The 26,812-nt window shown below is 54.4% G+C and overlaps 1 protein-coding gene across 1 annotated transcript; it reads right to left on the reverse strand.

Moving 5' to 3' along the window:
- Window positions 1-1,875: 1,875 nt before the first annotated feature.
- Window positions 1,876-25,805, reverse strand: LOC102446750 (semaphorin-7A-like). Its single transcript, XM_075907313.2, has 14 exons — window positions 25,438-25,805; window positions 22,288-22,427; window positions 21,555-21,617; window positions 20,261-20,359; window positions 18,422-18,530; window positions 17,659-17,757; window positions 16,374-16,513; window positions 15,725-15,900; window positions 14,430-14,538; window positions 11,754-11,958; window positions 10,880-10,995; window positions 10,191-10,363; window positions 8,458-8,510; window positions 1,876-6,285 (listed from the first exon to the last, which is right to left on the reverse strand). The coding sequence occupies exons 1-14, from the start codon at window positions 25,514-25,516 to the stop codon at window positions 5,948-5,950; spliced, it is 1,899 nt and encodes a 632-aa protein (XP_075763428.2). The 5' UTR covers window positions 25,517-25,805; the 3' UTR covers window positions 1,876-5,947.
- Window positions 25,806-26,812: the final 1,007 nt, after the last annotated feature.

The following is a 26,812-nucleotide window of genomic DNA, read 5'->3' on the forward strand; positions in this document are numbered from 1 at the left end:
CATAAATGCTAATCTCATGTCAGGCAAATGCAGAGGAAAGCCCTTGTATTTTTCCATGTAAAACCCGTGACAACTCAGGGTTTTCTAATGGAGGGAGAAGCATATAAATAGGTTTATCACGATGTTGGCTTTGTCTACATGGAGGGGGGATTTCCTGCATCCCTAGAATGGGATTACTATTCTGCTACAGCTATTCTGATAAAATTTAGCTCTAAGCAGTGCTGTTACAGCTTTGTAGGTCCCAGAGTATTATCTCACCTACCTTGTTTCTCTAAAATTTAGCTAGTCCATTATAACTCTCCCCCTCCCCCGCCCCCATGTGGACACTCTAAAGTCTTTTATTTGGAGAGCTTTTAGTGATACCAGATTAGCTATTTCCTATGGCTATGCCGGTCAATTTCCCTGTGTCGACAAATCTCAAATTGCAAAATCTCCATTGCACATAGTTCTACCTTCCTGCCACTTAGTGCTCAAGTAGCTTGATCTGTTGAGTTTCACTAAGACAAGGGGTAACTTGGCCTCAGTTTACTTGAAGTACCAACAAGAGGAACAAGCAATCGGTAATCGGCCCTTCAACTCTGCAGAGAAAGGTATAATGTAATCCAACAGCTGTGAAGCTAGGCAAATTCAGACCAGAAATCAGGCATACATTTTGAATGCTGAGGACAATTAACCATGGGACCAGCTTTCTTATGGTTGTAGGGGATTCTCCATCCCTGGCAATGTTAAATCAAGATGGTATGTTTTTTCTAAAAATTCTAGTTCAAACATACTAATTCATTGAAGTCCTATGGCCGGTGCTATACGGGAGGGGGGGAACCAGACTAGATGATCACAGTAGTCTCTTCTGCCTTTGTAATCTATGGACAAGTTGAACCTCTCTAGTCCAGTACCCTCGGGACCTGACCGGTGCCGAACCAGAGAATTTGCCTGGACACACCACGAGGTCTAAGAGAATGAGCCTGCTATAAAGGTAACATTCCAAGTCTCTGGCCCATGTTAGGGATCTTCAAATAACCCGAGGGGACGTGGCTGAAAGCAAGATGCAAGAGAGAAGGAAGATGGCAACTGACATTTCCACAGCACCCATCATGGCAAAACACTTTCAAGATTATCACTAGCTCACCTACTGCTGAAATGTAGCCACCGCTGCTGTTAAACATGGCAGCTATTTAACAGCCCTCAACAGCATCTGGTGGAACTGCAGGGGGAGTTGATGCAGGAAGACTTTAACTATCCATGTATGAGCTTTGTTAGGACACTGGGGTTACTCCCCTTACTCTTGCTAACAATGCCATGGGATGGTCAATGGCCATAGGAGGACATGGCCTCAGTTGAAGTTTGTTGTCTCCCTACTCTATGATGACTGCAGTCAAGTCAGAGTCAAGAACTTGACTTAGACAAATTCCTGAAACATACAGGGTTCCTGGAAGGTTACCCACCCAGGTACCAATCACCCCTAATCCTAAATAATGCCAAAGGAGGGCAGCATGGCTGAAAGCATCTTTCTGGGGCAGTAGCATCTTTTTCAGTCAGTGACGATGGGCTACTCTACACCAATGTTCTACCTATGTACAGAATAAATTTTGTTGTGTGCATCAAGACAAGTGCAGATGTGCACCACCCATAGAAACACAAAACCTAGTTATGGACACTGTGGGCGCCCTGCTAATCAGCTGGAGGGGGGCTCTTAAATCATTCCTGGATGGCCACCAAATGCTCAGTTTACAGGGAACACTGCTGTATACCACTGGATCATGTCATGAGAGAGAGAGAGAAATTCAATCATCTCATACTTACAGATTCAGCCGTCTGGCGATTGCACATATTTAATTATTCCATTCCCCAGGACGTTACATTTTCCTTCGACTTAGAAGAGAGTGGAACATCAGCTTTTTTTTTTTTTTTTTTTTTAATAAGGACTCACATGTTACAAAGGGGAGGAACACACAGACATATTCAGATTACTACACAGCAAAGCAGGGTCCTGCAAGAGTGGGAGTATATGCCATGGGAGGGAGCAAGGCAACATTTATTGCTCTGTTTCTTTCAGAAAGAAAGGACAGAGTATTGTTTTCTAAGAGGCAGTTAAAGACAGCTTCTTGTTGTTCTTTGCGTTTCTCTAGCGATGGACGGTATGTACGATCAGATGGGAAAGGGGAAAAATAAACTTGTGTTTCTCCAGTGTACAGTGCCCCAATTTGGTGCAAACATGGGACTACCAGCATGGCCAGTACTAAACACTGAAAAATGAGCACAGGCTCATGAGACTGGGTTTTTTAAACCTTTTTTTTTTAAATGACAGCTGAGATCCCGATATGCAGGAACTTTAAGTAAAATGCCAGCCATGACAAGACTTAGCAACACCGGGACTTCCTGTGATCACGCTCCAAGAATCTCATTCTGGTTTCCTCTCCTAAAATTAACATAACTCTCTTCTGCTGCAGGGCCTTCCTCATCTCACTGGAGGACATAGTGGGCTAATAAGGGAAACAGTCATCAGCACAGAGCCAAAAAGCAGAGTCGGGCTGGGTGTCATTCAGCAGCATGGAGCCCAGCTGTTGGTTTAATAGTCAAGGTCTTTATTTTTTGCAAATGTTAGGTTCTCTTCTTTCTGTCCTCCCTAGTGGGGCGGTATCCAAAACCTTGGCCTCATTTGACTTCCAAACAGTGGTATATGTAATTAAAATATATTGTCAGGGCTCTAGCAGTAGATGGGGAAATCAAGGCACAGAGCAGTGGTAGCATGTATCCAGGTCTCACAGCCATTCAGAGGCAGAATATGGATTGCTGCTGTGTTAACCACTATACAACACTGCCTCCTATATAACTACACCAATTAAAGCAAAGAGGGCACCCTTTGCTGTGTTGCCTCTTCCATAATCCTGCAACCTTTCTGAGACCCCTCTTCCCTGCTGACCTTAATGTTAAGTGCTACCAGTCTGCTTTGTATGCATCTAGTCAATTACTTTTCTTGCAGTCATGGCTGTTCTCCTTGCACTTGGTACATTCCATTTAATGGCCATGCACCAAAATCTGGCTGGATACAGCTGCAGAAATCTCTCTGCTTCCTGTCTAGGATGAGCAGGGATTGCAAAACCCACACATTGGGATTTCACTGGCAACTTGGGCACTGCCTTTAAGAGGTGCCAGCCCAAGGCATGGGTGGGGAGAAGAGCAGATGAGTAAAAGTAGGGATGGGTAAAAAATAAAACCACTAATGATCTATAAAAAGATCTGCATCCCTCTTTGAGTTCCCCATACCGGGACATTATTCTGCTCACACACCCCACCTGCAGCAGCTGCCAGGCCTTACAATTTACCACCCACACATCCCTCACTCCTACGCTTACTTCTCTTCCCTTGCAGTGAAATCCTTCCCAGCCAATCTAAGGGCAGATCTAGAACTGCAGGTGAGGTCAGCTGGGGACAACTCCACATGCTCCGAAACGGAATTCTGTGACTCCCAATACACTGCCCCATGTTCCCATTGCTTCCATATGCAGCATTTCCATTGTGCTTTTCAAACAATATCTCATGAATAGTCACAACACTTCTGTCAGGTATGGAAGAGTTTTAGCCCCATGTCACGAATGCGGAAACTGAGGCACAGTGTCTCACTGTGAGTTGGTGACAGAGCTAGGGTTGGAATCCAGTAGGGCCTGGGCCCTAGCCTTATGCTCAGTATACAATACCTCTTTAATAACACCAAATACATATCCAGAGCTGATAAATACAAGCAAAAGGAGCTACTCTAAAGTCCTACATGTTTGGTTGTGTTTTTAAACTAAGTGGTCCCTTAGTTACATTCAAACAGTGGGTGGCTACAGCCAGTTTAGGGACTAGAAGATTTTTTCCCCCGCATCCCTTCCCCCCCCCCAAAAGAAAATTGTCATATGTATTTTATATAAAGATAAAAAATATTTTGCTGAAGATGAGGCGACGGAAGCAGCTGGATTCTGGCAGATGTGGAGTACCCAGATGCAGACAGCTGTTTTGGCACATAGCAGAGCCACTAGCCTGCTGAAAGGGAGACTTTGGTTTCTGGCTGAGAATCACCAGAATTTTATCCCACTGAAAGTCGTAGACAGCGGGATGAAAACAAACATAAAGAAGCGCTTCTTCATGTAACATGCAATCAACCAGCGGAACTCACTGCCAGAGGATATTGTGAAGGCCAAAAGTATAACTGGGTTCAAAAAAGAATGAGATAAGTTCTTGGCAGATAGGTCCATCAATGGCGATTAGCGAAGGTGGTCTGGGACACAACCATATATATTCAAGGTGTCTCTAAACACAACCAGCCAGGAGCTGAGATTGGGTGACAAGGGACAGATCATATGATAAATTGCCCTGCTCTGTTTGCTCTCTGAAGCATCTGGCCCTGCCTGCTGTGGGAAGACAGGATACTGGGCTAGGCGGACCGTTGGTTTGACCCAGTTTGGCCATTCTTATGTTCTTTGTTTTTTTAGGCTTGCTTGCAAATTCAGCCGATGCAGTTTAACATCCAGGGAACTGGCTTGGTCTGTATCTTCAGGACTTGGAAGGTGGAAAAAGGGGTCATGCTTAACTCTTTCCGTACCATGGAACACAAACCAGAGCCCTGGTTTGGCTGGGAAAGAGCAGTGGTGCAAGATTGGCACCCATCTTTCCTGGTCTCTGGGCCAGATTTTGATCTCCATTACAGCAGGGTCAGATTGGAGTCAAAGCTTCCCCAAGCCCCTGGCTCATTGGGCTGACACAGCTAAGGCACATTGCTTTCAGAGCCAGTGGTACACAAGGAACTTGAGGGAGCGGGGTCCATTTCACAGCTGGGGGAAATGGAGAAAACATTCCAACAGGGGATCATGCAAGACTCATCCATCCCCCCCCCCCCCCCAGCCTTCAGGCTGGTAAGACAGCATCTTCCCCACTCAGCTACCGCTCCTCTTCATGTGCACGCTTTCCGGAGTGACACAGGTAGGACCACTCAGCTGCTAACATATCTTCCCTCCTTTTTCCTTTTCTGCCTGAAACCCCTTCTAGCCCGTCACCATCTCTCCCTTTTTCAGCATTGTTGCTTGGATTTGAGCCAGTCTTACCGAATCAAGCCTTAGATCCCTCCCACAGGCACCAGTCTCTGGTGCAGCGACCTCTGGGTGGCTCCGATTGAAACCTTCTAGTGTCTTGGATGGTGGCTAAGTTCTGACCATCATAGGTTGGAGGGGATCCACCGCTGGAAGTTCCAAGTCAATGCATTTACCCTAGTGCGGGTGTCTGGATGATTTCTCTCTTCCTTTGAAAACCCAGGATGGCCAAGCTGGTCATCGGGGTAACCGTGCACTACATGATGCAGAGAGAACAGCCTGCCTCATGACTCTGAATGGGATGTGAAGGATCAGACTTGGGGCTTCAGCTGGAGAGTTTCCCTTTCTACAACTTGAATGCTAAAAGTATTTAGTTCCGAGCAGCTGGAGTGGGAAGAGATCGACTCACACCTGTGGCGGAGTGTGCCTTAAAGAAGCCTTAGAAAGCCACATGACTGCAAGCAGCAAAATCCCAACACTCAGCAGCGTTGGAACAAACACCCACTCTGGATCAGTGTCCACCGAGCAAACTGGGATCAGCTTGGCAGCAGGTCCTAGGGCTGAACAAATTCACTGGGCAGCAAAATAAACAGTCCATTTCTCCTCCTTGCCTCTCTTCCAACTCCCCCCTCTCCCTGGCTCTTCCTGTGGCTTATATTTTGGGAAAGAAGCTTCTTGGTAATTATTGTTGGTGGTCAAAACCTCCACCGCAACGGCTGTGTTTGCTGCGGTAGGAGGCGTCGGCTGGAATTTTGTTCCTAGAGCGCCGCCTGTTTTGTTTGGGGCTCAAAGGGGGAATCCTCAGGTAGGAGGGTAACTAGAAGAAAAACAAAAGAGAGGTCGTTGGCAGTGTAATGAGATCTCCGTATGGATGGCAGGGTCTAGAGCAACAAGATGGTGATGGCAAGGAGGAGAACACCCGTGGCCACTGTCAAGGAGAGCCGTGGGAGGCAGGCCACGTTCAGCGTGAGTTCATAGGCAGTGATCTCCTCTCGATAGCCATCCTCGGTGGCTGTGCATTTGAACAGCCCCCGGTCCATGGGGGTGTTCTCCCCAAAGCGTAGCGTGCAGGAGTGCCCGTCCATGGCACAGGGGTACTGCTTGGTGCCGTCCTTGACCCAGGTGTAGATGGCGTGGTGGGAGCGCAGAGGGCACGGGAGGTAGATGTAGCTGGTCGGGTCCACGCTCACCTTTTTCAGAGCTTCCTGCGCTACTTGTTCTTGGAACCGGGGGATCGGGGTTAGAGGAGCGCGGGCGGAAAGGAAAAGGTGTAAGGGGAAGAGGAGACACAACAGGGGGAATAATGAGAGAGCTAGTGTTTGGAGGCCCCAAATCCCAGCCAAACGCAGCCCCGGCCTCTGTGCACATGGACACACGGGGCCTGGCAGAGAGGCGAAAAAACCCCATTTTCATGGCCGGTGGGTGAAGCGGGCTGGGGCCTCTAGACCCATCGCCAGTCCCACCCCTTCTGCTGAGGCCCTGCCCTCCATAGGAGCCAAGCCACGCCCCCAGGAGGGAGTGAACAGCCCTAGCCTCCCCGGCCCCGGAGGAGGGCAGCAATACTCCGCCCTCAGTACACCTACTGTAGGCGTTCTGGGGGCGGGGCCAGGCTGGCGGGTTTGGGAGGCGGAGCCTTCCCCCACTTAGCGTGCCCACTGCCCATGCTGAAATCGCACAGCCACTCTCTGCACCGGCACTCCAGCCAAAGATCTCCAAGTGCTCTGCACACATGCACGGGCTGGTGCCTCCCAGCTCTGCACCACAGGGGTTTAATGGGCGGCTGGCAGAAGGAGAAGCCAATGTGCGGGTGGAATGAGGCTGCTCAGGATCCCTACAGGGGCAGGGCTGGCAGGTTTGCCCAGGGGAGTCCTAATTGCCCTCTTCGGGGCATGAGGGCGGAATTGGCAGCACCACTCAGCACACTGGATGCAGGCTGATCTCGGCTGACAATCTGGCTCGGAGGCTCACAGCAGGAGCTGCTGGGAACTCTGGAAAATGCAGCTCTTATTTAGGAGCCTGTGGATGTGTCTACACTGCAGTCACAGGGTGGGAGTCCCGATCGCGAGCTAGCTTCAGTCTACCCGGCTTGGCTCTAGGAGCAGGGACGCCGCAGCTGGACGCACAAGCTGGACAAACCTGCCTGGAACCGTGGGTAATGACTCCCAGCGCCTGCCCTGCAGTGGAGTGCAGGCTGTGTTGGCATCATTGCTTTGATCCCAGAGGTAGCTACATTAAAGCTGGGTACCGCTCAAGTTGCCGCCACACCCCAGGATTGCCGTCGAGACCTGCCCGATGGGGACCTGAATTCTTGGGGAAAAGCTAATCCCAGGGGGAATGATTTGCATGTGCACATGTGGGTCAAGGCCATTCTGAAAATTCCACACCGCCCCCTTACTCCAAGGCTGGGAAGAGAAACCAGGAGGCCTGGCTCCCAGGCCCTGCTGTTCCATTCTAGCACTGCACACTGCGTTACCGGGGTGTTTAAACCACGAGCACAGATGCTCTCTTCCCTATGGCTAACACAGCCTGGGGTTTACGGCACGGTCTCGACCAAACTACTTTCCTGCAGTATCATGGTCTCAGCCTTGGAAGGTGGAAACGTAGAGGACGGGAAGGCAGTTTGCTAGCAATAGGGTCCTCATGCCAGGGCTGCAGCTCAGAATAGTTTTCCAGACAGGGTTTTGCTAGACCGAAGGCCCTAGAGTTCGGGGGTCACGTCCCTCCATTGCCCCAGCACTGAGCCTGTCTGGTAGTGAAAGCGGGCATGCTACATCTGGGGGACACGGGCACTTTAAAGGCCTGCGCTGCGGGGAGAGTAGGAAAAATCCCACCACTGGAGCAGCACAGGTGGTGGGAGGCTGGAGGCAGACTAACCGAGCATAGACAAGGCCTTGCAATTAGGGTGGCCAGATGGTTTAACAAAAAATACCAAACATCTCCCCCCCCAAAAAAAAATACAAAGAGAAAAAATTCTGTTGAGAGAAAAAAGGGGGAGACTAAAGTTGTTGAGCAAAAAAAAAAAGTGCACTGCACCTTTAAATGGCCCTCACTCCCCTGCCCCCGCCACACGTGGCAGGGGAAAATTGTCCCCGCTAAGCTTCTGTCTGAGGGAAACAGGAAATACCGGACATTTCACGTGTCCAGTATTTTCTGGGTTTTTTTAACCAGATGGGGGATCCAGATAAGGGACAGTCCAGGCGAAAACCGGACACCTGGCAACCCCACTTGCAATCCTGAGAGAGGCAGCTTGGTTTTTTTCAGCACCCGCAGGGCAGCGGCGAGACTCCCGTGGGCAGATGGGCCTTCTCTCGTCTGCTTTCCAGAAGGGGCTCCACGGCCGAGGCAGCCGCCTCCGTGAGCAATCCGAGAGCCACGAGGCGAAGGCACCTACCTGCTGCACCTTCACACACGTCCTCAGCCCCTGGGTCCAGGCTCTGCAGGAAGCTGCTTGAAGGAAAGCCAGAGAGAGAAGGAAGCGTTCAGGAGGGACACGTGACTACCACATCCTCCGCCATAGGCTTGGGAAGGGATGGTCATCTAAAAGCCTCTCTCTCCCCCTACGCCCAGGCTGGCGGCTGGAAGCTCTCTCTGGTGCACCGAAAGCTCGCGGCACAGCGATCGGGAGCTAGCGCTACACACAAGAGCGCCAGGTGACCCGTGGGAGTCTAGCGGTGTCTGTCCGCGGCCAGGGCCAGACTGAGCCATTCCGGCGCCCCGGGCAGACAGGTTAATTGCGCCCCGGGTTGCAAGAGGGCGCATGCGCGGCCCCACCCTCACCCGGCACGTGGGGGAGGGTGCGCGGAGCTGGTGGCGGCAGGACGCACGTGCCCGGCCTGGCCCAACCCAGTTACTGCCGCTGGCATGCAGCCTGGGGCTGCCCGGGGAGGGCTGAGCCTGGCCACGCAGGGCCCAGAAGCCGCGGGGGGAAGGGTGCTGGTGGTCGGTGCTGCGGGGGTTAACGCAGCCCCCGTCCCGGGCGGCCACTGCAGGGTGGCCGCTGGGAGCTGCTGCAGCCCACAATCCGGGAGCCGGGCATGTGGCGCCTGAGGACAGCTATAAGGGGCGCCGCACGCCCTTTACAGCTGCTATCAGGTGCCCCCATAGGTTGGTGCCCTGGGCAGCTGCCCAGCAAGCCCCCCCCCTTAATCTGGCCCTGTCCACGGCGTGGAAAAAGAAATCACAGGCCTTGGTGTCAGAGCCGTGCCAACCGGCCCCTGCAGCGTGGATGCAGCTATGCAGGAGGAAGGATGCGTCCGTCAGCACAGCTCCCGTCACTCCGGGAGGTGGTGCAGCCGTGCTGGGAGCAGTGATCCTGTTGGTGTGCTCTAGCACTACCTGAGGCTCTGCTTTCCCCCATACCCCAGCTCTGCCCTGGGGTACGGCACCATCCTCGGACTCCGGTTTGTGACGGGAGAGAACCGAGCACGGGGCAAGGTTTCGAAAAGAGCCTCTTCCCCTAGGATTGCTGCCAGAGCTGAGACCACCAGAAGCCCCCTCACTATAAACCAGAGGCCTTTCTCCAAGCAGGGTCCTCCACTTGGGAACTTGCTCTTCTCCTCTCGCCCCGCCCCCTGCTGCATGTTCCACCAGGGCCCGGGTTTGTAACCCTCCCAGCTCTTGGCCGTGCTCCCCTTTCGTCCTTTGTCAAGGCTGCTGGGGTAGGCGCGGGCTCTGGTGGGTCTGTTTATGGGCAGCTTTGGCCTCTGTGCCGTAGTAGGGGAGGTGCCCTAAAGCTGCATTCCAAAAGTGTGAACGCAAAGAAATTAAATGGAAGGGCAAACTGAGGCACGGGAGGGGAGGGGAAAGTGATTTGGTCAGGGTTATATAGGGAGGCAGTGGCATAACTGGGAATAGAACCCAGATGTCCTACCGCCCAGCCCCGGGGTCTCACCAGTAGACCTCTCTCCCTCACATGGCTGGGAATAGACCCCTGGCATCTCAAGACCCCCCTAGGTGACAGCTGCTCTAACTAATAGACCATGCTGCCTCCATGTTACCGGGTGTACATTTACAGCTACCAACTCCTTGCCTTTTCTCCCTCTCTTCCCTGTCTCCCAACTTGTCCCAGACCAGAACGGGAGGCGGATTGGGAGCGAAGCGTCCTACTACCCAGCTGGGACACACCTGGCCGTGTCGTTTGCCTCTTGGGAGACGGCTGAGCATTTTTTGCTGTCTGGATCCCATCCGCAGTAGGGGTCCTTGGCGAGGACACACTTCCAGCAGGTCTCCCTGTATTGCCCGCAGTCTGCCAGTGGCAGGCGCGTCACCTCGAACTCAGTGGCTGCATAGAGATGCCCCTGCCAAGGAGGGGCTGGGTTAGTCGAGGGTTTGAACTAACATGCAAGAAAGTAGGACGGGTGCGATGCAAGATGGGGTTGGCCTGGCAAAATTCCCGTTGAAATCTCTAGTGGCGGCAGGATCGGGCCCATAATGGACTTCACAAGCAAAAGCACTTGACGGGACGTGTCTGTGTTGGAAACAGGGGTTACGATCACGGCAGGCACACGGAGACGCTGGCCGAAAGCAAACCCTCTTGTGGGGGGGCTGCAGCGGAGCACGGCCGTCCTGCTTCCAACCCAGAGCGGTGACACACGACGAGCCAGGGAGACCCAAAGCAGGCGGCTCCCTGAAACAGAAAGGCCCAACCCCACCCACCCCACCCCCCTCAAGGCTGCCTCTCCGCAGCTGCTGGACCCAGACCGGGGGCTCTCCTGCGGAGCCCCCTCGCCCCCCTGCAAGCTGGACCAGGAAAATCCCATCACGACTTTCAACAGGCCCCAGCGCTACATCCAGAGAGGGGGGAGGGTGCTTACTGTGGAGGCATCCAGGGCCAGCCCAGAGACGGGCGCGTCTCTCCGGAAAGGGCTCAGCTCCGCGATGATGACCGTCTGCCCTCTGCTCTGCAGGACTTTGTGGATCTTGCCTTTATCTGCAGCAGCCAGAGACACGGGGAGGTCAGAGAAAGGCGCCCGACCCCGCTCGGAGGCAATGGGAGCTCGGCCAGGGTTTCATCTGCATCTGGACAGGGATGGTCCAAGCAGGGAGAGGACACGCTGCCCTTGCTGGGCCTTCCCCCATGCCCCAGTTCTGCCCTGGGCGGGGGGGGGGGGGATGCACCGGAGGGAAACACCATCCTCCCGGTTTGTGACATGGACCCCCGGGTCTCCTGTCACAAGGGCCAGCGAGCCGCCCTCAGACAGAACGGCACAAGCCATCCCCAGCCGGCGCTGGAGTCGAACTGGCAACCTGGAGGCAAATCTGCTGCATCCTGGCCTACACTTGGCCTCACAAGGCAAGCGCCCAGCACTGCAGAGTAAAAGAGACTCTCCTGGGGGAGGAGGCAGCCCGGCCGCTGTCTGCTCAGCAGTGACCAGGCCCCACCGGTCACGTGGCTGGCGAGGGGGCAGGTGCTGCACACGCCTCGCCCTGCGATCCTCAGCTGCCTGACTTCTTGGGAGCGTGGGGACTAGTGCCTAGCGCAGGCAGCTGGGAACCAGCGCTCCTGGGGTCTGTCCCTGGCTCTGGGAGGAGAGTGAGGCCTAGTGGTTAGAGCAGGAAGGCTGGGCATTCCTGGGTGCTGTTCTTGCCTATCCCGTGTGGTCTTGGCCGCTCTGCATCCCTACAAATCTAAGTGCCCAGGAGGGGCTGAGTCCCAGAGAGAACATCCCTGGCTCCCTGCACACCTACCCGTTCCAAGGTAGAGGACAGTGCGAGAAGCGTTGCTGGCATCCCAGACCCTGTCGGCCACCACCCGGGTGTAGGTGTCATTAGTCTGCAGCACATACAGGGGGCGTTGCCCCTCTGGGTAGATGACGGCTTCAAGCTCTGGGTAATCTTTGATGATGGCAAGGACAGCTCTGGAGGGGGCACTGGGGGAATTGTAGGGGACACACTATGGAGAGAACAGAAGAGGAAGGGGGTAATAAAAAGGAAGGCAAAGTTCTGCACAGACAGACCCTGCCCCCCACAAGCTGCTGCCTAGATGTCTATGAGGATCCTCCTAACTCATTGATGGGAAGAGGGTTTAATGCCCAGAGAGTGTAAAAGAGACGTAGGCACCTAATTCCTACTAAACATCAATGGGCATTAGGTGCTGAAATACCTCTGAGGCTCTGGATCTATGTCCCACTCTTGGGCTGTGTCTAAACTACATGGCTCCATCGATGGAACCATGTAGATGAGGGTCGTAGGCAAAGGGAAATGAAGCCGCGATTTAAATAATCGTGGCTTCATTTAAATTTACATGGCTGCCGCACTGAGCCAACAAACAGCTGATCAGCTGTTTGTCCGCTCAGCGCGCTAGTCTGGACGCTCCCGCGCCGACCTGAAAGCCTTTTATCGACCTCCCTGTTATGCCTCGTAGGATGAGGTTTACCGGGGAGGTTGATAAAGGGCTTTCATGTTGGCAGGGGAGCGTCCAGACTAGCGCGCTGAGCCAACAAACAGCTGATCCGCTGTTTGTCGGCTCAGCGCGGCAGCCATGTAAATTTAAATGAAGCCGCGATTATTTAAATCGCGGCTTCATTTCCCTTTGCCAAACAAACAAATCTACATGGCTCCGCCGACGGAGCCATGTCGTTTAGACGTATCCTTGGAGCTGAGCAAAATGTTTCAGACACGTCTGTCTCACCGCACAAAAAGGCGGAACCAGATCAATTGAAATGGTCTGTGAATTCATGTCGGTTTCCGCAAATTGTGTTAGCTGAACAAAACCCTTTAAAAAAAAAGTCAAAAATGTTCTGATGCAAATCCAGTTTGTTTTGAAAGGCTTCACCTGTCTTTTAAAAACAGGGGGAACCAGGAAGCAAGAGCCCCAAATCCAAATGAAAATGTTTTGATTTGCCAATTTTTTAAAAAATTTATTCTTGGGTTGGTCCAAATGATTCATCCTGTGGTTTTCTGGACTTGACAGGGAACCGAAAAATGTCATGTGCCCAGCTCTTGTGTCTATGAGATTGCAATAGTCTGCTACGGTCCATTCATCCTCTCTAGACATTTCTTTATTTATGGGGACCTGCTCCCCACAACCTAGTTATCTGTTCCTTAAGGCACCACATGGGACTCAGGGAGACCAGGGGCCATCCCTTGCTCTGCCACTGATCTGCTGGGTGACCTTGGGCACATCCCTTTCCCTTCCCAATTGTTCTTCCAGAATGCTACCCTGGAGCGATTTACCCTCTCCCTGCCACAAGTTCAGCTCAGGGACAGGTATCCAACAAACAGCTGGTTGTGCCCCAAAATGTGACATCTCTGAGGCATCTGGTGCTTGGAGGGGAAATAGCCTCCCCACCAGCCGGCGTGGAGAACTCTTGGTGCCTAACCTTCTAGGGGGCTGTGGAGCATGCTTCTTGGAGTGCAGTCAGCCCAGGGGAAACACCGCAAAACAAGGGAGGCTTCTGAGAAGAGAGGCCTGTGGAGAAGGTGCCAGCAAAGAATGGAGGAGAGACAGCAGCTGGGAGCCACTGTGGGCAGCAGGAGGAGATGGCTGGCTTTTCTTGGGAAGAATGGGGGGCTGTGGGTAGAGCTCTGGGTTACAACTGCATTTTCTTTGCTACCATTTAAAGAGAGGCAGCACGGCCTAGTGGGTAGAGCACAAGACTGCAGAGCCCTGGACAGTGGCGGAGCTGGGAAAGGAACTCAGGCTGCAAAAGCCCCCCTGCTCTATCCAATAGGCCACACTGCCAGTCATTAAATACTTGTTTATGGGGAAACTGAGGCACTTAATACTGGGCACAGGCCGGTGTGTGGGGAGTTCTGGGGCTGGGTGAGGAGTGGGGAGAAAGGCTGTGACGCTATGGGGTTTTGTATGGAAACATCTCCCCGCACCCCCCAAAAAAATACAAATCCCCCCACCGGAGTTCCCTTCAGCCTCCCGGAAGTTCTGCCCAGTACGGAGGTGTGATGGGTAACGTGCCCGTATCGGCCTCCTGCTGGGCTTCTTGCACCTTCCCCTGAAGCACCAAGGGGCAGAGACTCAGGTGATGTAAATTGCCATCTCAGCTGGCTCTTCCACCCTGCACTGGTCACCGGGGAGATGGTGGAGCAGGGTCTGACCCAGCCTAGTGGTAACTTCCTGGGGATGAGAGACACGAGCCTGCAGGTCCCCTTGCACCCTTTGGGCTGTGCTGAATACACAGGGGTGCTCAGGGCTCGGCCCGGGTCCCTGCCCACAACGCAGAGGAGCAAACCAACCTTGAAAATGACCCTGCAGCCGCTGGCTGTTCCCGGCCTTTTGCGGTCTCTGACTGCCCTGGGCAGCTCTCTGCTAACCCCCTGCCCCTCCGTTCACTGACAGCAACGGGGAGGGGGGGAGGGTCCCTTGAGGACTCCCGGGGAGCCGTTTTGGGTCCGCGCGGGCCTCACCGTGCCGGGTCTGTGCGCTGGCAGGCCGCTGCCGTAGCCCTTGAGTCTGGAGGTTCGGAAGGCGTGAGCCACCTTGTCCATGGAGTAGGCGCACACGGCGGTCGTGCCCCTGCAGGGGAGAAACGCTCCCATCAGGCTTCGGTGGCTGGCAAGGCCAGGCCAGTTCCCAGTGGTTCTGGGCACTTCGTGCTGGGCTCTGAGGCCCACCCAACAGAAATGACCGGCCGGCACTGTGGACCCGAGCTGGACTCAGACAGCTGAGTTAGCTCCCCTGCTTGGGGAGGGGCAGAGGGAAAGGGAGCTTGGACACCCCGTCACCATCTGTCACCGCCTTGCCCAGTGGGTGTCTGGCCTCTCTACACAGCTCTGGGCTGGGCCAGCTTCCTAGCCTACTGGGGGCAGGAGGCATGGTTCAGTAGCTTGCCTGCTAAACCCATGGTTGTGAGTTCAATTCCTGCAGAGGCCCTTTAGGAATTAGGGCAAAAATTTGTCAGGGATGGTGCTTGGTCCTGTTATGAAAACAGGGGACTGGACTCAATGACCTTTCAAGGTCCCTTCCAGTTCTAGGAGATAGGTAACCTCCATTTATTATTATTCATGGGCATTGTTTGCGGGGAAGGCGGGGTGTTGCTCTTCCAACCAACTGGAGCAGGCGTGGAATTTGCCACATTGGCCTGATTGGGGCTCTCCCCACCCCCCTCCACAAATACAGGAGCCAAACTTTGCCTGTGCTGTTCCCCTGGTGGCGGAGTGAGATTCTCCTGGCGAAGGGGCACCGTGGTTCCCATCTGTGCCAGGAGAACAGCAGGGTGGGCGAGAGCCACCTTGCCACCCATCAGAGCCCTGCCTCCTCCCCGTGCCGCCCCCCGGCATTGTTCGTTTTCAGGTATCTAAAAGGGTGTCATGAGGAGGGAGAAAACTTGTTCATCTTGGCCTCTGAGGATAGAACAAGAAGCAATGGGCTTAAACTGCAGCAAGGAAGCTTTAGGTTGGACATTAGGAAAAACTTCCTAACTGTCAGGGTGGGAATAAATTGCCCAGGGCAGTTGTGGAATCTCCATCACTGGAGATATTTAAGAGTCGGTTGGATAAAGGTCTATCAGGGATGGTCTAGACAGTACTGGGTCCTGCCATGAGGGCAGGGGACTGGACTCGATGACCTCTCAAGGTCCCTTCCAGTCCTAGTATTCTATGATTCTATGATTCCCCCATCACCCGCCATGGAGCAAGGAGTGGGGGGACTCTAGCCAGTGTCACCCCAGCCCTGCCCAGCGCCAGCAGCCGCCCCGGCTCACCAGGGGCTGGCGAAGATCCCATACAGCATCCCTCGGCCCTTCCGCCCCTCGCCCAGGACCACGGCGTCGCGCAGTTGGTTGAAGCGTTGTGGATGGGCGGGGCCACCGCACACCAGCCTCGCCTGGAGGAACGTGGTCCAGAAATCGACCAGGATGCTCTTCCCGCCTTCGTCCACCTGAGCGGGGCGGGAGAGGAAAAATCCCAGAGCTCATCCGGCCTAAAGCATGGAGGTTTCACTGCAACCCCTCCCATCCCGATCTACGTGGGGCCTGAAACCCCTGTGAGGCCCTGGCCCGTTCCAACTGCCGCTGGAGTTGTTATAACTACACATGGAGGGCTGATGTCGCTCAAACCAGCCTCTTTAGTAGCAGCCACCACAGCTCATGTGGCCAACACTGTGACATCACCTTTGCTTCAGGGTTAGGCGCAGAGGTGAAAGGAAGCAGGTGCGCCCTGATGCGCAGCTCCAGCAAAAGCTGGCTGAGCTGCGGCACAAGCCAGCAGGGAGCAATTGAAAGAGTTGGCTGAGACCCGGGTTGCAATTGGACAGTATCTGTAAAAAATGTCAAGTTACTTTCACCGCTGGCTAGGCGTAAAACCGGAAATCCTCCCGACATTTGCCCTTCATGGCCCGCGGGGTCTCCATACCTTACACACGCGGCCCAGCCGGGCTTTGATCGGCTCTTCATCCAGCCCCGCTGTCTTGTTGACTTCATTGTAGAAAAAATAGATTTCATCCAGGTTGGTCTCCTTTTCCGGCACCCAGGCAGCGCTGACGAATTCTGCATCTGCAGGAGAAAAGGGGATCAAGGTGGGGAAGGAGGTCAAACTGCACAAGGAAATTCTGCTGGAGCCACTGGAGGGCTCCACTGATTCCTTGGCCCTGTCAAGATACGGGCAGGGTGGAGTCATGCACATCGGCAACCCCAGGTCCCTCAAAACAATGATGCTGGCTTTAAAATAATGTGATTTTTAAAATAAAGAAATGTGGGGTTCTGATTGCTCCCAGTCGTTAGGAATCACATTTTCCAGCTTTCCTCTGCAACCCGGAGAACAAAATAATTATTATGGGTAAATGTAAGGCCAGCTGAGTTTCTCTTGCAATCACAGGACTCTCTGAACTTTAAGAAGGACATTGACTACTCTTACGCTTGCAAGACTGTTGCGAAAGTTGCCTCCACTAGACTGCATCTGTTTCCTAAAGTAATAGGGATCCTCCCGAGTTCACAAAGGGCTTTCCAAAGGAGGGGAGGGATCCTTATTCCCATTTTACTGATGGGGAAATTGAGGTACAGGGAGAGACCATCCAGCAGCAAAACCAGAACCTAGGTCTCCTGTTCCCCACTCAAGTGCCCCACCCGCTAGGATACATTTTAATATGGGAATCAGAGATTCAACGACTGGCAGAGAATCTGCATAATCTCTGCAGTGGGGGCAGGGGATTTCTCCCTCTCCCCCCGCTCCCCTCCCCCACTGCTGCAATGTGCCCATTCCCAGCTTTTTGCCATGCTTGCAAAATTGTCTCTGAAGCTTCTTACTATGACTTTGCCAACCCAGCTTGCTAGAGCTGAAGGGTCTGAAAACACCATGCTCTGTGGCCAACATGCGGAACTCCCTGCTGCAGGGGTTTAGCAAGGCAAGGCAAACGCTGCGGGGGCTGGACAGGTCTATCACCAATATATCACACTGCGCTTTCAGCTGAGACTGGGGTGACAACGTTTCCTGCTAAAGGGACCCAGCTGATCACTCCAGTGGGATGGAGTGGCACATGCAAGGTTTGATGCAGTGTCTCTCTGTAGCGAGATCTGCCTTCGTCTGCAGCATCAGGGCCCTACTGCTGCCGGAGGTGACAGAGCTTTGGGGAAAGCATCAGGCCCCCACCGGGCCGTGGTGCCCCTCCCTGGGGCTGGTCCCTAGGCAAAGCGCCCCTTACCGGTTAGCCATTTGTCTTCTGTCCTCAGCAGCTTCCTCGGGCCATAGCTCCTCTGGATGGTGCTTTTGTCCCGGGACAACGCCGAGTACAGGTTGCCCTCTGCAATATTAACCCAAGACAAAAATACGGTGGGTGTTCTCCATGGGGGGAATAGGTCAGATCCACTTTCAGAACAAAGAGACCCCCGCCCCCTATGCCATGGGCAACACAGAACAAAGCTGCTTTTTCATGGCCAGCCCCAAGTCACACAGGGCAGAGGAGGGCTCGAATCCACATCCTGCTTTCCAGCTGCCTGCGCTAATCACTAGCCCTCATTCCCATCTACAGCTGGGAACGGAGCCCAGAGATCCGGGTGCCCCAACCCCTGCTCCAACCATTAGTCTCCCTTGCCGGGACAACAATCCAGGAGCCCTGGCTTTCAGTTGCCTACTCTAACCACTAGCTCACATTCCCTCCTGGAGTGAACTCCTGGGTCCTGGCCCAACCCCTGGGTCCTGGCCCCCACCACCTCTCAGCAGAGTGTCAAAGGCCACCTGGGAATTTCTTTATTGGCACCAGTCCTGCCCCCCACCTGCCCTGCCCATTGGCCCTTCCCTAGGGCTGGACCCTTTGCACAGGTTCAGTGCTTTTCCAGCACTGCTCCTCTGGGACTCGGGATTCAAGCAGCCAGAGAACGCACCCAAGGCGCGGCCCGAGGGGACCCCAGGGGGCTCCCCCCCCCACTCTATCTGGGGCCTTGGCTGAGCGAGGCAGACCTCCTCACCCACAGCGATGGCTGCAGCTGGCTGCGATGGGGATCCTGGGGCGAGGTTCTCCCCGCTGATGGTGACGGCTTGGCCCCGCTGGTCCTGCTGCAGCTTCGTGGTGTTGCTCTGGGGGCGAAACCCAATCATTTCGATAGATCGTCTTACCCATGCTGAGCCCAGCTGAGCTCTCCTGGTCCCCAGCAGCCTGGCATGCCTCTGATTCTATTTTCCCTGGGAGGCAGCATCCAGCTTACACACAGGGGGGACACACCCATGGAGAGAAGCAGGGGACATGGCAGTCTGCTGCAAAGCCGGGAAGAGAACCCAGGAGTCCGGGCACCCACTCACCCCTGCGTCAACCCCTGCACTCCAGAGCTAGGAAGGGAGCCCGGGGTACTGGCTCCCTACCACCACTCCTCCAACACCTACCCCCCACTCCTCTTCCAGAGCTTGTGAATGGAACCCTTGACCATTCATTATCAGTGGGAAATAGGTCAATGGAGGGATGACAGGAGTTACTATAGAGAACTTTCTGGGTGTCTGGCTGGTGAGTCTTGCCCACATGCTCAGGGTTTAGCTGATCTCCATATTTGGGGTCGGGAAGGAATTTTCCTCCAGGGTAGATTGGCAGAGGCCCTGGAGGTTTTTCGCCTTCCTCTGTAGCATGGGGCACAGATCACAGCTGGAGGATTCTCTGCATCTTGGGATCTTCAAAGTATTTGAAGGCTTCAATATCTGAGATATAGGTGAGAGGATTATTCTAGGAGGGGGTGGGTGAGATTCTGTGGCCTGCATTGTGCAGGGGGTCAGACTAGATGATCATAATGGTCCCTTCTGACCTTAAAGTCTATAAGTCTATGAACCCAGGAGTCCTGACTCCCAGCCCCTGGTTTAACCCACTGGACTCACATTTCCTAACTACTCAAAAGAGATCTTGGAGTCACTGTGGACAGTTCTCTGAAAACATCCACTCAGTGGGCAGCGGCCGTCAAAAAAGCAAATAGAATGTTAGGAATCATTTTAAAAGGGATAGAAAATAAGACAGAGAATATCTTACTGCCTCTATATAAAACCATGGTACACCCACATCTGGAATACTGTATACAGATATGGTCGCCTCATCTCAAAATAAGATCTATCGGCATTGGAAAAGGTTCAGAAAAGGGCAACAAAAATGATGAGGGGTTTAGAACGGGTCCCACATGAAAAGAGATTAAAAAGATTGGGACCTTTCAGCTTAGAAAAGAGGAGACTGGGGGGGATGTGAGAGACTGGTGTGGAAAAAGTGAATAAGGAAAAGTTATTTACTTATTCCCACAATATAAGAACCAGGGGTCACCAAATGAAATTAATAGGCAGAAGGTTTAAAACAAACAAAAGGAAGGGTTTTTTTTTACGCAGCACACAGTCAACCTGTGGAACTCCTTGCCAGAGGATGTGGTGAAGGCTAGAACTTTAACAGGGTTCTAAAAAGAGCTAGATAGATTCATGGAGGTTAGGTCCATCAGTGGCTGTTAGCCAGGATGGGCAGGGATGGTGTTCCTAGCCTCTGTTTCTCTGGAAGTAGGTGACAGGGGAGGGAATCTCATGAGGATTCCCTGTTGTGTTCCCTCCCTTTGGGATATCTGGCATTGGCCAGTGTCGGCAGACAGGATACTGGGCTAAATGGACCTTTGTTCTGACCCAGTCTGGCAGTTCTTATGTTCCTTAAGAGATGCTGTGGGAGAATTTGACTGGTCACGGGGCCAAATTATAGACCCGGGATGGAAATGTCCCAGCCCAGTTCTGAGTGAGGTGCCTGGTGCCCCGTGTCCGTGGGCCACTCTCTACACATTCCCCCTGCCTCCCACGCTCACCAGGAACCAGCATTTGGGGGACCCAGCGTTGGTGCCACAGGCGATGAGGGAGCTGCCGTTCAGCCTCTGGATCACCTGGATGTAGTTGTCACACTCAGCCTGCGGAACAAGCAGCCCAAAGCACCACGGTTAGTGCTCATCACAGGTCCCCGGCATTAATGGCTAGCACAGAGCCGGCCCTCTGCATTACGCTGAGCAGGTAGACCTGCCACATCCTCTGTGTATGATCACACACACATGATAGAGCCCTGATGCGTGACAGAGCCCAGGGCACAGCAGGGATAAAACCCACGAGTCCTGATTCCCCATCCTCTGCTCCCACCACTAGACCCCACTTCCCTCCCAGAGCTGGGAACAGAACTCAGCAGGGCCAGGTTAAGACATAGCTTAGGGCCTCAGCTATGTCCAGTGTAAGAGGCCCGATAGCATTGCCAGAAATGTGTATTATTCCAACACAAAGGACAATGAAAATAGAAATAATAAAGTTTCCTATTTGCATCTACACCAGTACATAGGCAAGTATGGAACTAAAAACTAGAGGCTGAACACTAAAAACTAGCGTAGCACCCTTGGGACCTGACCAGTGGTGAAAAAGAGAATTTGCTGGACCACGGGTGGCCAATATTGTCTAGCAGCATTAGCAAGACCGCCACTGCTTGCCGGGCTCCGAGAAGACATGGAGGGCTAAATTAGAGCTAAAGAACAGCACAGAACCCTGAGAGCCAGGACTGGGGGCTGTCAACAAACTTTACGGGACCGTGGGAAACTTGGCCACACCCATGCTAAGGGGACATCCGGCTCACTCAAAGCCTGCCAGGCAATGGCTATTTCAGGACCAGAGAGAGCCAGACTAGAGAGGTTCAACCTGTAATAACTGAGGCCCTGAACTGCAGTTTACTGAGCTCATGCATAAATCCAGCACCGAAGGAGTCCTACCTCCCCATCCCCTTTTGCTCTACCTAGCAGACCCCGTTCCCCTGCAGGAGCTGGGAACGGAGCCCAGAGTCTTGCCTCCCCCTTGCTCTACCCACTAGATCACCTCCCCCCACGTGACGCCTGCAATGCTGTCTGTGCAGTGGTAGCCAGATGTTCCCAGGAAATGAAGACGCGGCAGCGGTGAAGGAAGCTCAAAGCAGCCTTGGAGCCAAGCCTGATGTGTGGTGAAGGGAGGAAGGAGGGGGGGTTCCTCCATGCTCAGCACTATTGGGGTGCCTCTATACCTCATTAGTCATCTCTGGGGGGGACTCAACATGCGTCTGGGGGTGTTTAGCTGCTCACGCCTCATCCCTCTCACCTGCACTGCCCCAGGCTTGCTCCTGCATGTCTTCTCCGCCTTCTCGTCGACCTGCAGGGGAACCTGGGAGGCAGACGGGAGCAAGGCTGATCAGACCCCGGTCACGGGGGGGGGGGGGGGGGGTGGGGGTGGGGAGAAGGTGCAGTGCAGTAATCCTCAAGGGGTTGTGCTTTTGATCAGCCACAGGAGGGGTCCCCCAGGCCTCTGATGCTGGCTGGACCCCATCTTCCCACAGACCTCACTGCCCAACCCTCCCTCCCTCCCACCTGCAGCGCCTATGCAAGGAGGGGGGGGATGTGGCAGTAACCCCCTGTTTATTGGGGCCTGTCTCACGGCGCCTCTTTGTGCACCCGGGGGGGGGTGATGCAAGCAGAGACAGCCCCTGGTCTCTCTGGCCCGTCTCGTGGCTACCAGGCCAGCCGGCAGGTGGCCCCGGAGCTCAGCAAGTGAAGTCCAAGGGGCTCCCCTTTTGAAGCCAGACCCAGGCTCAGCTGGGAGCTGCCTTCTCCAGACTGGGCTGAGGGCGGCTGATGCAAGGAGAGGAGGCCATGCCCATAGGTTGTGGTCCTTGCTGGCTGACCCTGAGCTGGTCTCCTCCAGAAGCTCCCATGCTGTTCGTCGGCTTGACAGCTCTGGGGCCTCCAGCTGAGTCTGGCTGACCATACACCATCATTGCACACGGGGGGAGGGGGAACGAGAGGTGCTAGGGACCCCCACACACCCTACCTCTCACCTGGGTCTGGTTGAACTCCGCCTCCTTAAACGTCAAGACACGCAGCACCCCCCTGCCTCCAACGTACAGCTGCTCAGATCCGGCGTCATAGAAGAGGACTGTGGACTTCTCCCCATTCTCGAAGCTCAGCACCGGGATGTCTGGGGTGGGGGGCAGGACGGGAAAGGTGAAGAGGAAGTTTGCTGAAGGCTGAAATCCAGACTCTACCCCAGCCTGGCCTGCCCACTGCAAATCCAGCTGGTTCCTTTCCTCTCTAAGGCAGACACATAGCAATCGGCCTGCCTGTTTACAGAAGGGGAAACTGAGGCACGCCATAGCTTGGGACCCACAGAGGGCTAGCTGCAGAGCTGGGATGAGAACCCAGAAATTCCCAATTCACAGCGCAGGTTTGCTCAACCACACAGCTTGTCCTGTGGCCGCCAGACCCGCCCTGGGGCAATTCACATGTCAGGGCCCATTCGGAGGCTTGGTTTCTCTTCCCAGATACAGGATCCCAAACTGGATGGCGGCTTCTTTGTAGAGTGGACACTAGGGACTGGACTGAGATGTGCCAAACCCATCCCGTGCCTGTCGAAGGGTTAAAGAGACGCCCTCTGCTCTTGCTCCAGGAGAAGAGGAATGACCTAGCTCCAGCCTGCCTAATCCATGTATTATAAACACAGCCCAGTGCGCACCCTGTCCGGGGTTAGCTTGAAAATCTCAGTCCCAGGCAGGCCGCAACTCTGCCCCAGCGGGACCAGTCTGAGCAGTGTTTGTCGATGACCGGTCCATGGACCGGATCCAGTTCTGAGATTTCCCTGACACTCTAGGAAGGCAGCAAGCCAGGCCCTGGTACCAAAAAGATTGAGAAACCCTCATGTGGAACACAGCACCCAACCTATTTGGTACACAAGCAGGTCCACGGGGTGCCAGTAGGGGGCGCTGATGCACAAGCGCATTGCTCTAGCTAATCCAAGTGCCTAAACACCTTGTCACACTGGGGTGGTGCTGGATGCAGTACAAGCCCATGTAGACAGCCGGTCCCTGCTCCGCTGCGACAGCACACCGCCATGGGCTGCTCCTTGCTGCTGTCAGTCAGGCCAATGCCCTGTTGCTCTTCAAGCTGGTACCTGGCCCCAGCCTGGGACTCGGTCTCTGTCAGACGTGCGGTGATCTGTCCTCTTAACTTCCCATGCAGCAGGGAGCACCATTACATTTTCATGGGTGCAGTGGTCTCCAGCGGGCGTGGCAGTAACTATGGGCATGATCGTGTCTCTGATCCTGGTAATAAGGCTGTGCAGGGGATATCACAAAACACCCACAAGAGGGCAGGGGACAACCTGGTGGCTGAACATCAGGGCTCAGAAGGTTAATCACCTGCGGCTCTGGCAACAGCAAAACTTCTCCTTCACCCTCAGCTGGGGCTGTGGGCATTGAGGGTCTGTCTAGACTGCATGCTTATTTCAGAACGAGCTAGTCTGGAAGAAATACTCCGAAAGAGCTTATTTCGAAATAGCACGTCCACACTACGGGGAAGCCTCGAAATTAGTCCGAAGCGACGCGCTACCTTGATTTAGAGCCCCAGGAAGCACTAGGGAGTAACGACTTTGATTGGCCCTGGGGAGGGGCGATTTCAAAATAGCGATTTTGGAAGAGGCGTTATTCCGCGTGGCAGGAGGTTTACAGATGGCCGAATAAGCCGTCCGTTGTGCCCGATTCATTTCGAAATAACAGAATTGCTGTGTAGACGCTGGCATGGTTATTCCGAAATAACGCTGCTGTGTAGACGCATCCGGAGAGCCTGCCCCTGCTGAGTCAGGGGAGCAGGACCTGCCCCCCCCCCCCCGCAGCCTCCCACCAGCCTGCCAGGTGGGGCCTCTTCTACTGGAAGGAAACTGGGGAAAATTGATTTTTAAGTCCCATCACTGTCAACTTCCCAGCAATTCCTTCCTGCTGTGAGATTACCTCTCTGTACAATAACGGAATCGTCGTCCGTCCCTCCCCCCCCCCCCCGCTCCCCTCCCCAGCCTATACCACTCGCGTGTCACCCCAAAGCAACAAGTCTTCCTCTCTCCTAATGGGGGGGACACGCAGGGGGGTGAACGACGGCCCACGGACCGTGTCCTGCCGCCGGAGGTTAGAACGCAGCCTTTGCTCTGGGTTACCCCGACCTAGGAGTGGGCTTGGAGGGGGGGGGGCGTCAGGGATGGTCCCTGCTGCAGTGCTCCAGCCGGGCAGCGGGGTGGGGGTGGGGGGCTGCCCCACTCGGGCGCTCCAGCCGGGCAGCGGGGGCGGGGTGCGGGGGGGTCGCCACCCAGCCCACCATACAATTTCCAACCCTCAGGCCACCACGTTTGCCCCCCCTCCAGTCCTCGCGCCTCTTTCCGAGCAAACATCCCCCCCCCCCCGGCATCCCTGGCTTTTGGCTGCCAGGCACAGGGGCGAGCCGGGGGGGCAGAGCGGGAGCAGCGCAGGTTCGGTGCCATGCGCCCCGAGTGGCAAGGGGGGGACCCCCGCCCCTCCCTCTGCTCCGGGAAGCCGCAGCGCCATCAGAAAACCGCAGCGCCGCTCAGACGTCCCCCCCCCCCCCGCAAGCCGCCAGCTAGTCCTAATGAGAGCGGGTCTGCGCTTTCGGGCGGGCCGGGCTGCTCTCCTGCGAGGGGCTCGTTGGTAGAGTCGGGGCTGGGGCGGACTGCGCCTGGGCGCGCTTATCTGCATTGCAGAGGGGGCAGGGGCGCGCCTACCCTGTTCCCTGGCCCCGCTTTCGCTCTTTCCTCAGCGCGGAGCGAACCCGGATCCTGCCCGGGCAGGGACTCCCGCGTCAAGCCCCCATCAGCCTGCAGCTGTGACACCTGCCGGACCCACCGCCCCGATTCCGCCTTGTCTGACACCGGCAGCCAAAAAAAAAAAGTTTCCTTCTTGTAACCTCTCGGATCCAATCCAAGCAGCGGAATAGACTATTCCCCCAACAGAACCGCCCCCCCCCAGAGCTGCTTTCTAACCCCCCCATCTCCCTCCCCACCCGTGAAACAATCCACCCTTCAGCCCCCATCTCGACCCACGCGAGGCCGGTAGGAAATTCACCCCAGGGGCATGCAGGGCACCGCTGTGCCACGAACCATCCCCAGGGGACCAGCAATAGGGCAGCCGCCGCGTCGGATCTGAGCTCACCTTGCAGGGTCAGCTTCAGCCGGGGGGTCTGCTGGGCTGAGCAGAGCACGGCCAGGAGCAGCCAAGGTAGCGCCCGCATGTGTCCGCTGGGGAGAATTTCCTTCCCTGCAGGCGGCTGCTGTCTAGCTCCGCTCCGGGCGCTGGCTCTGGCCGGCTCCTCTGCAGCCTCGCTTTTTATACCCGCTGCCCTGAGCCGTCGCAGAACTTCCTCCTCCCAAGCCAACAGCCCTCTCCGAGCGCCGCAAAATGGAGCGCCACGAAGCCGCTCCAGCAAGAAACTGGAGGGGTGGGGGGAATCACAGGGGTTGCCCGTCGATCAGTGGAGATGCGCGGGGATTTGCTAGGCTGAGCATCGAACCCGCAGGAGCAAGGCTTGGTGCTGGGAATAGAGGTGGCAGGCTCCGTATTTCGTCCTGGTTTCAGCCGTCAGAAAGACCACCCCGCCTGGTTAGGGCTCGCTTTCTCCCCCCCCTCTCTGCTTTCTAATTCTGTGCCTCTTGCTCCATATTTGTCCTCTGAAGAAGGAGGATGTGCCCACCAAAGCTCATGATATTATCTACCTATTTTGGGGTGTGTCTCTGACACGGGTTGGTCTACACAGCAACACAATTTCGAAAAAACGAGCATTGCTTGGAAATAAGTTAGGGTACATCTACACTTCACGGCTATTTCAGGATACCGAAAGAGCTACCCCACGTCTGCGGAAGCCGCCCCGTATTTTTGAAATATTTTTCGAAATAACGGGCACGCTATTTCACCATCCTGGTAAACCTCGTGGCACGAGGGATAAGGAATGGCTCAAAATAGGGTGCTATTTCAAAATTTGGCGCTGTGTAGACATGCCAAATTTCAAAATAGCCTATTTCGAAATAGATTCTTATTTCTAATTTAGGGTGCTATGTAGACACACCCTTAGTCATCATCTAATAAACCATCTTGTTAGTCTTTAAAGCGCTACATAGTCCTGCATTTTGCTTCAGCTACACCAGACTAACACGGCTACATTTCTATTTCTATAAATCAGGCATTTATTTTGAAATAATGTCAAAATACTGTCAAGCTGGCGGACTTCTTACTCCAACTCCCGTAACCCTCATTGAGGACTAAGAGAAGTTGGAGGAAGAGTGCTCTATTTTGAAATAAATGCTGTATAGACCCTCCCAATTTTGAAATAAGCTACGCAAAAGATGTAGCACAATTTGAGTGGCTTATTTTGAGTTAAGACCTGCTGGGTAGACACACCCTAAGGGTACATCTACACACTAGCACGCTCCTCAAAATAAGCGACATAAATTGTGTCGCTTATTTCGAAATAGCTTATTTTGAAATGTGGCGCTGTCTACACAGCACTACTTTTGAAATAAATCGCTATTCC

This window comes from Pelodiscus sinensis, chromosome 22 (genome assembly GCF_052426305.1).
Source record: "Pelodiscus sinensis isolate ZL-2025 chromosome 22, ASM5242630v1, whole genome shotgun sequence".
Lineage (NCBI taxonomy): Eukaryota > Metazoa > Chordata > Testudines > Trionychidae > Pelodiscus > Pelodiscus sinensis.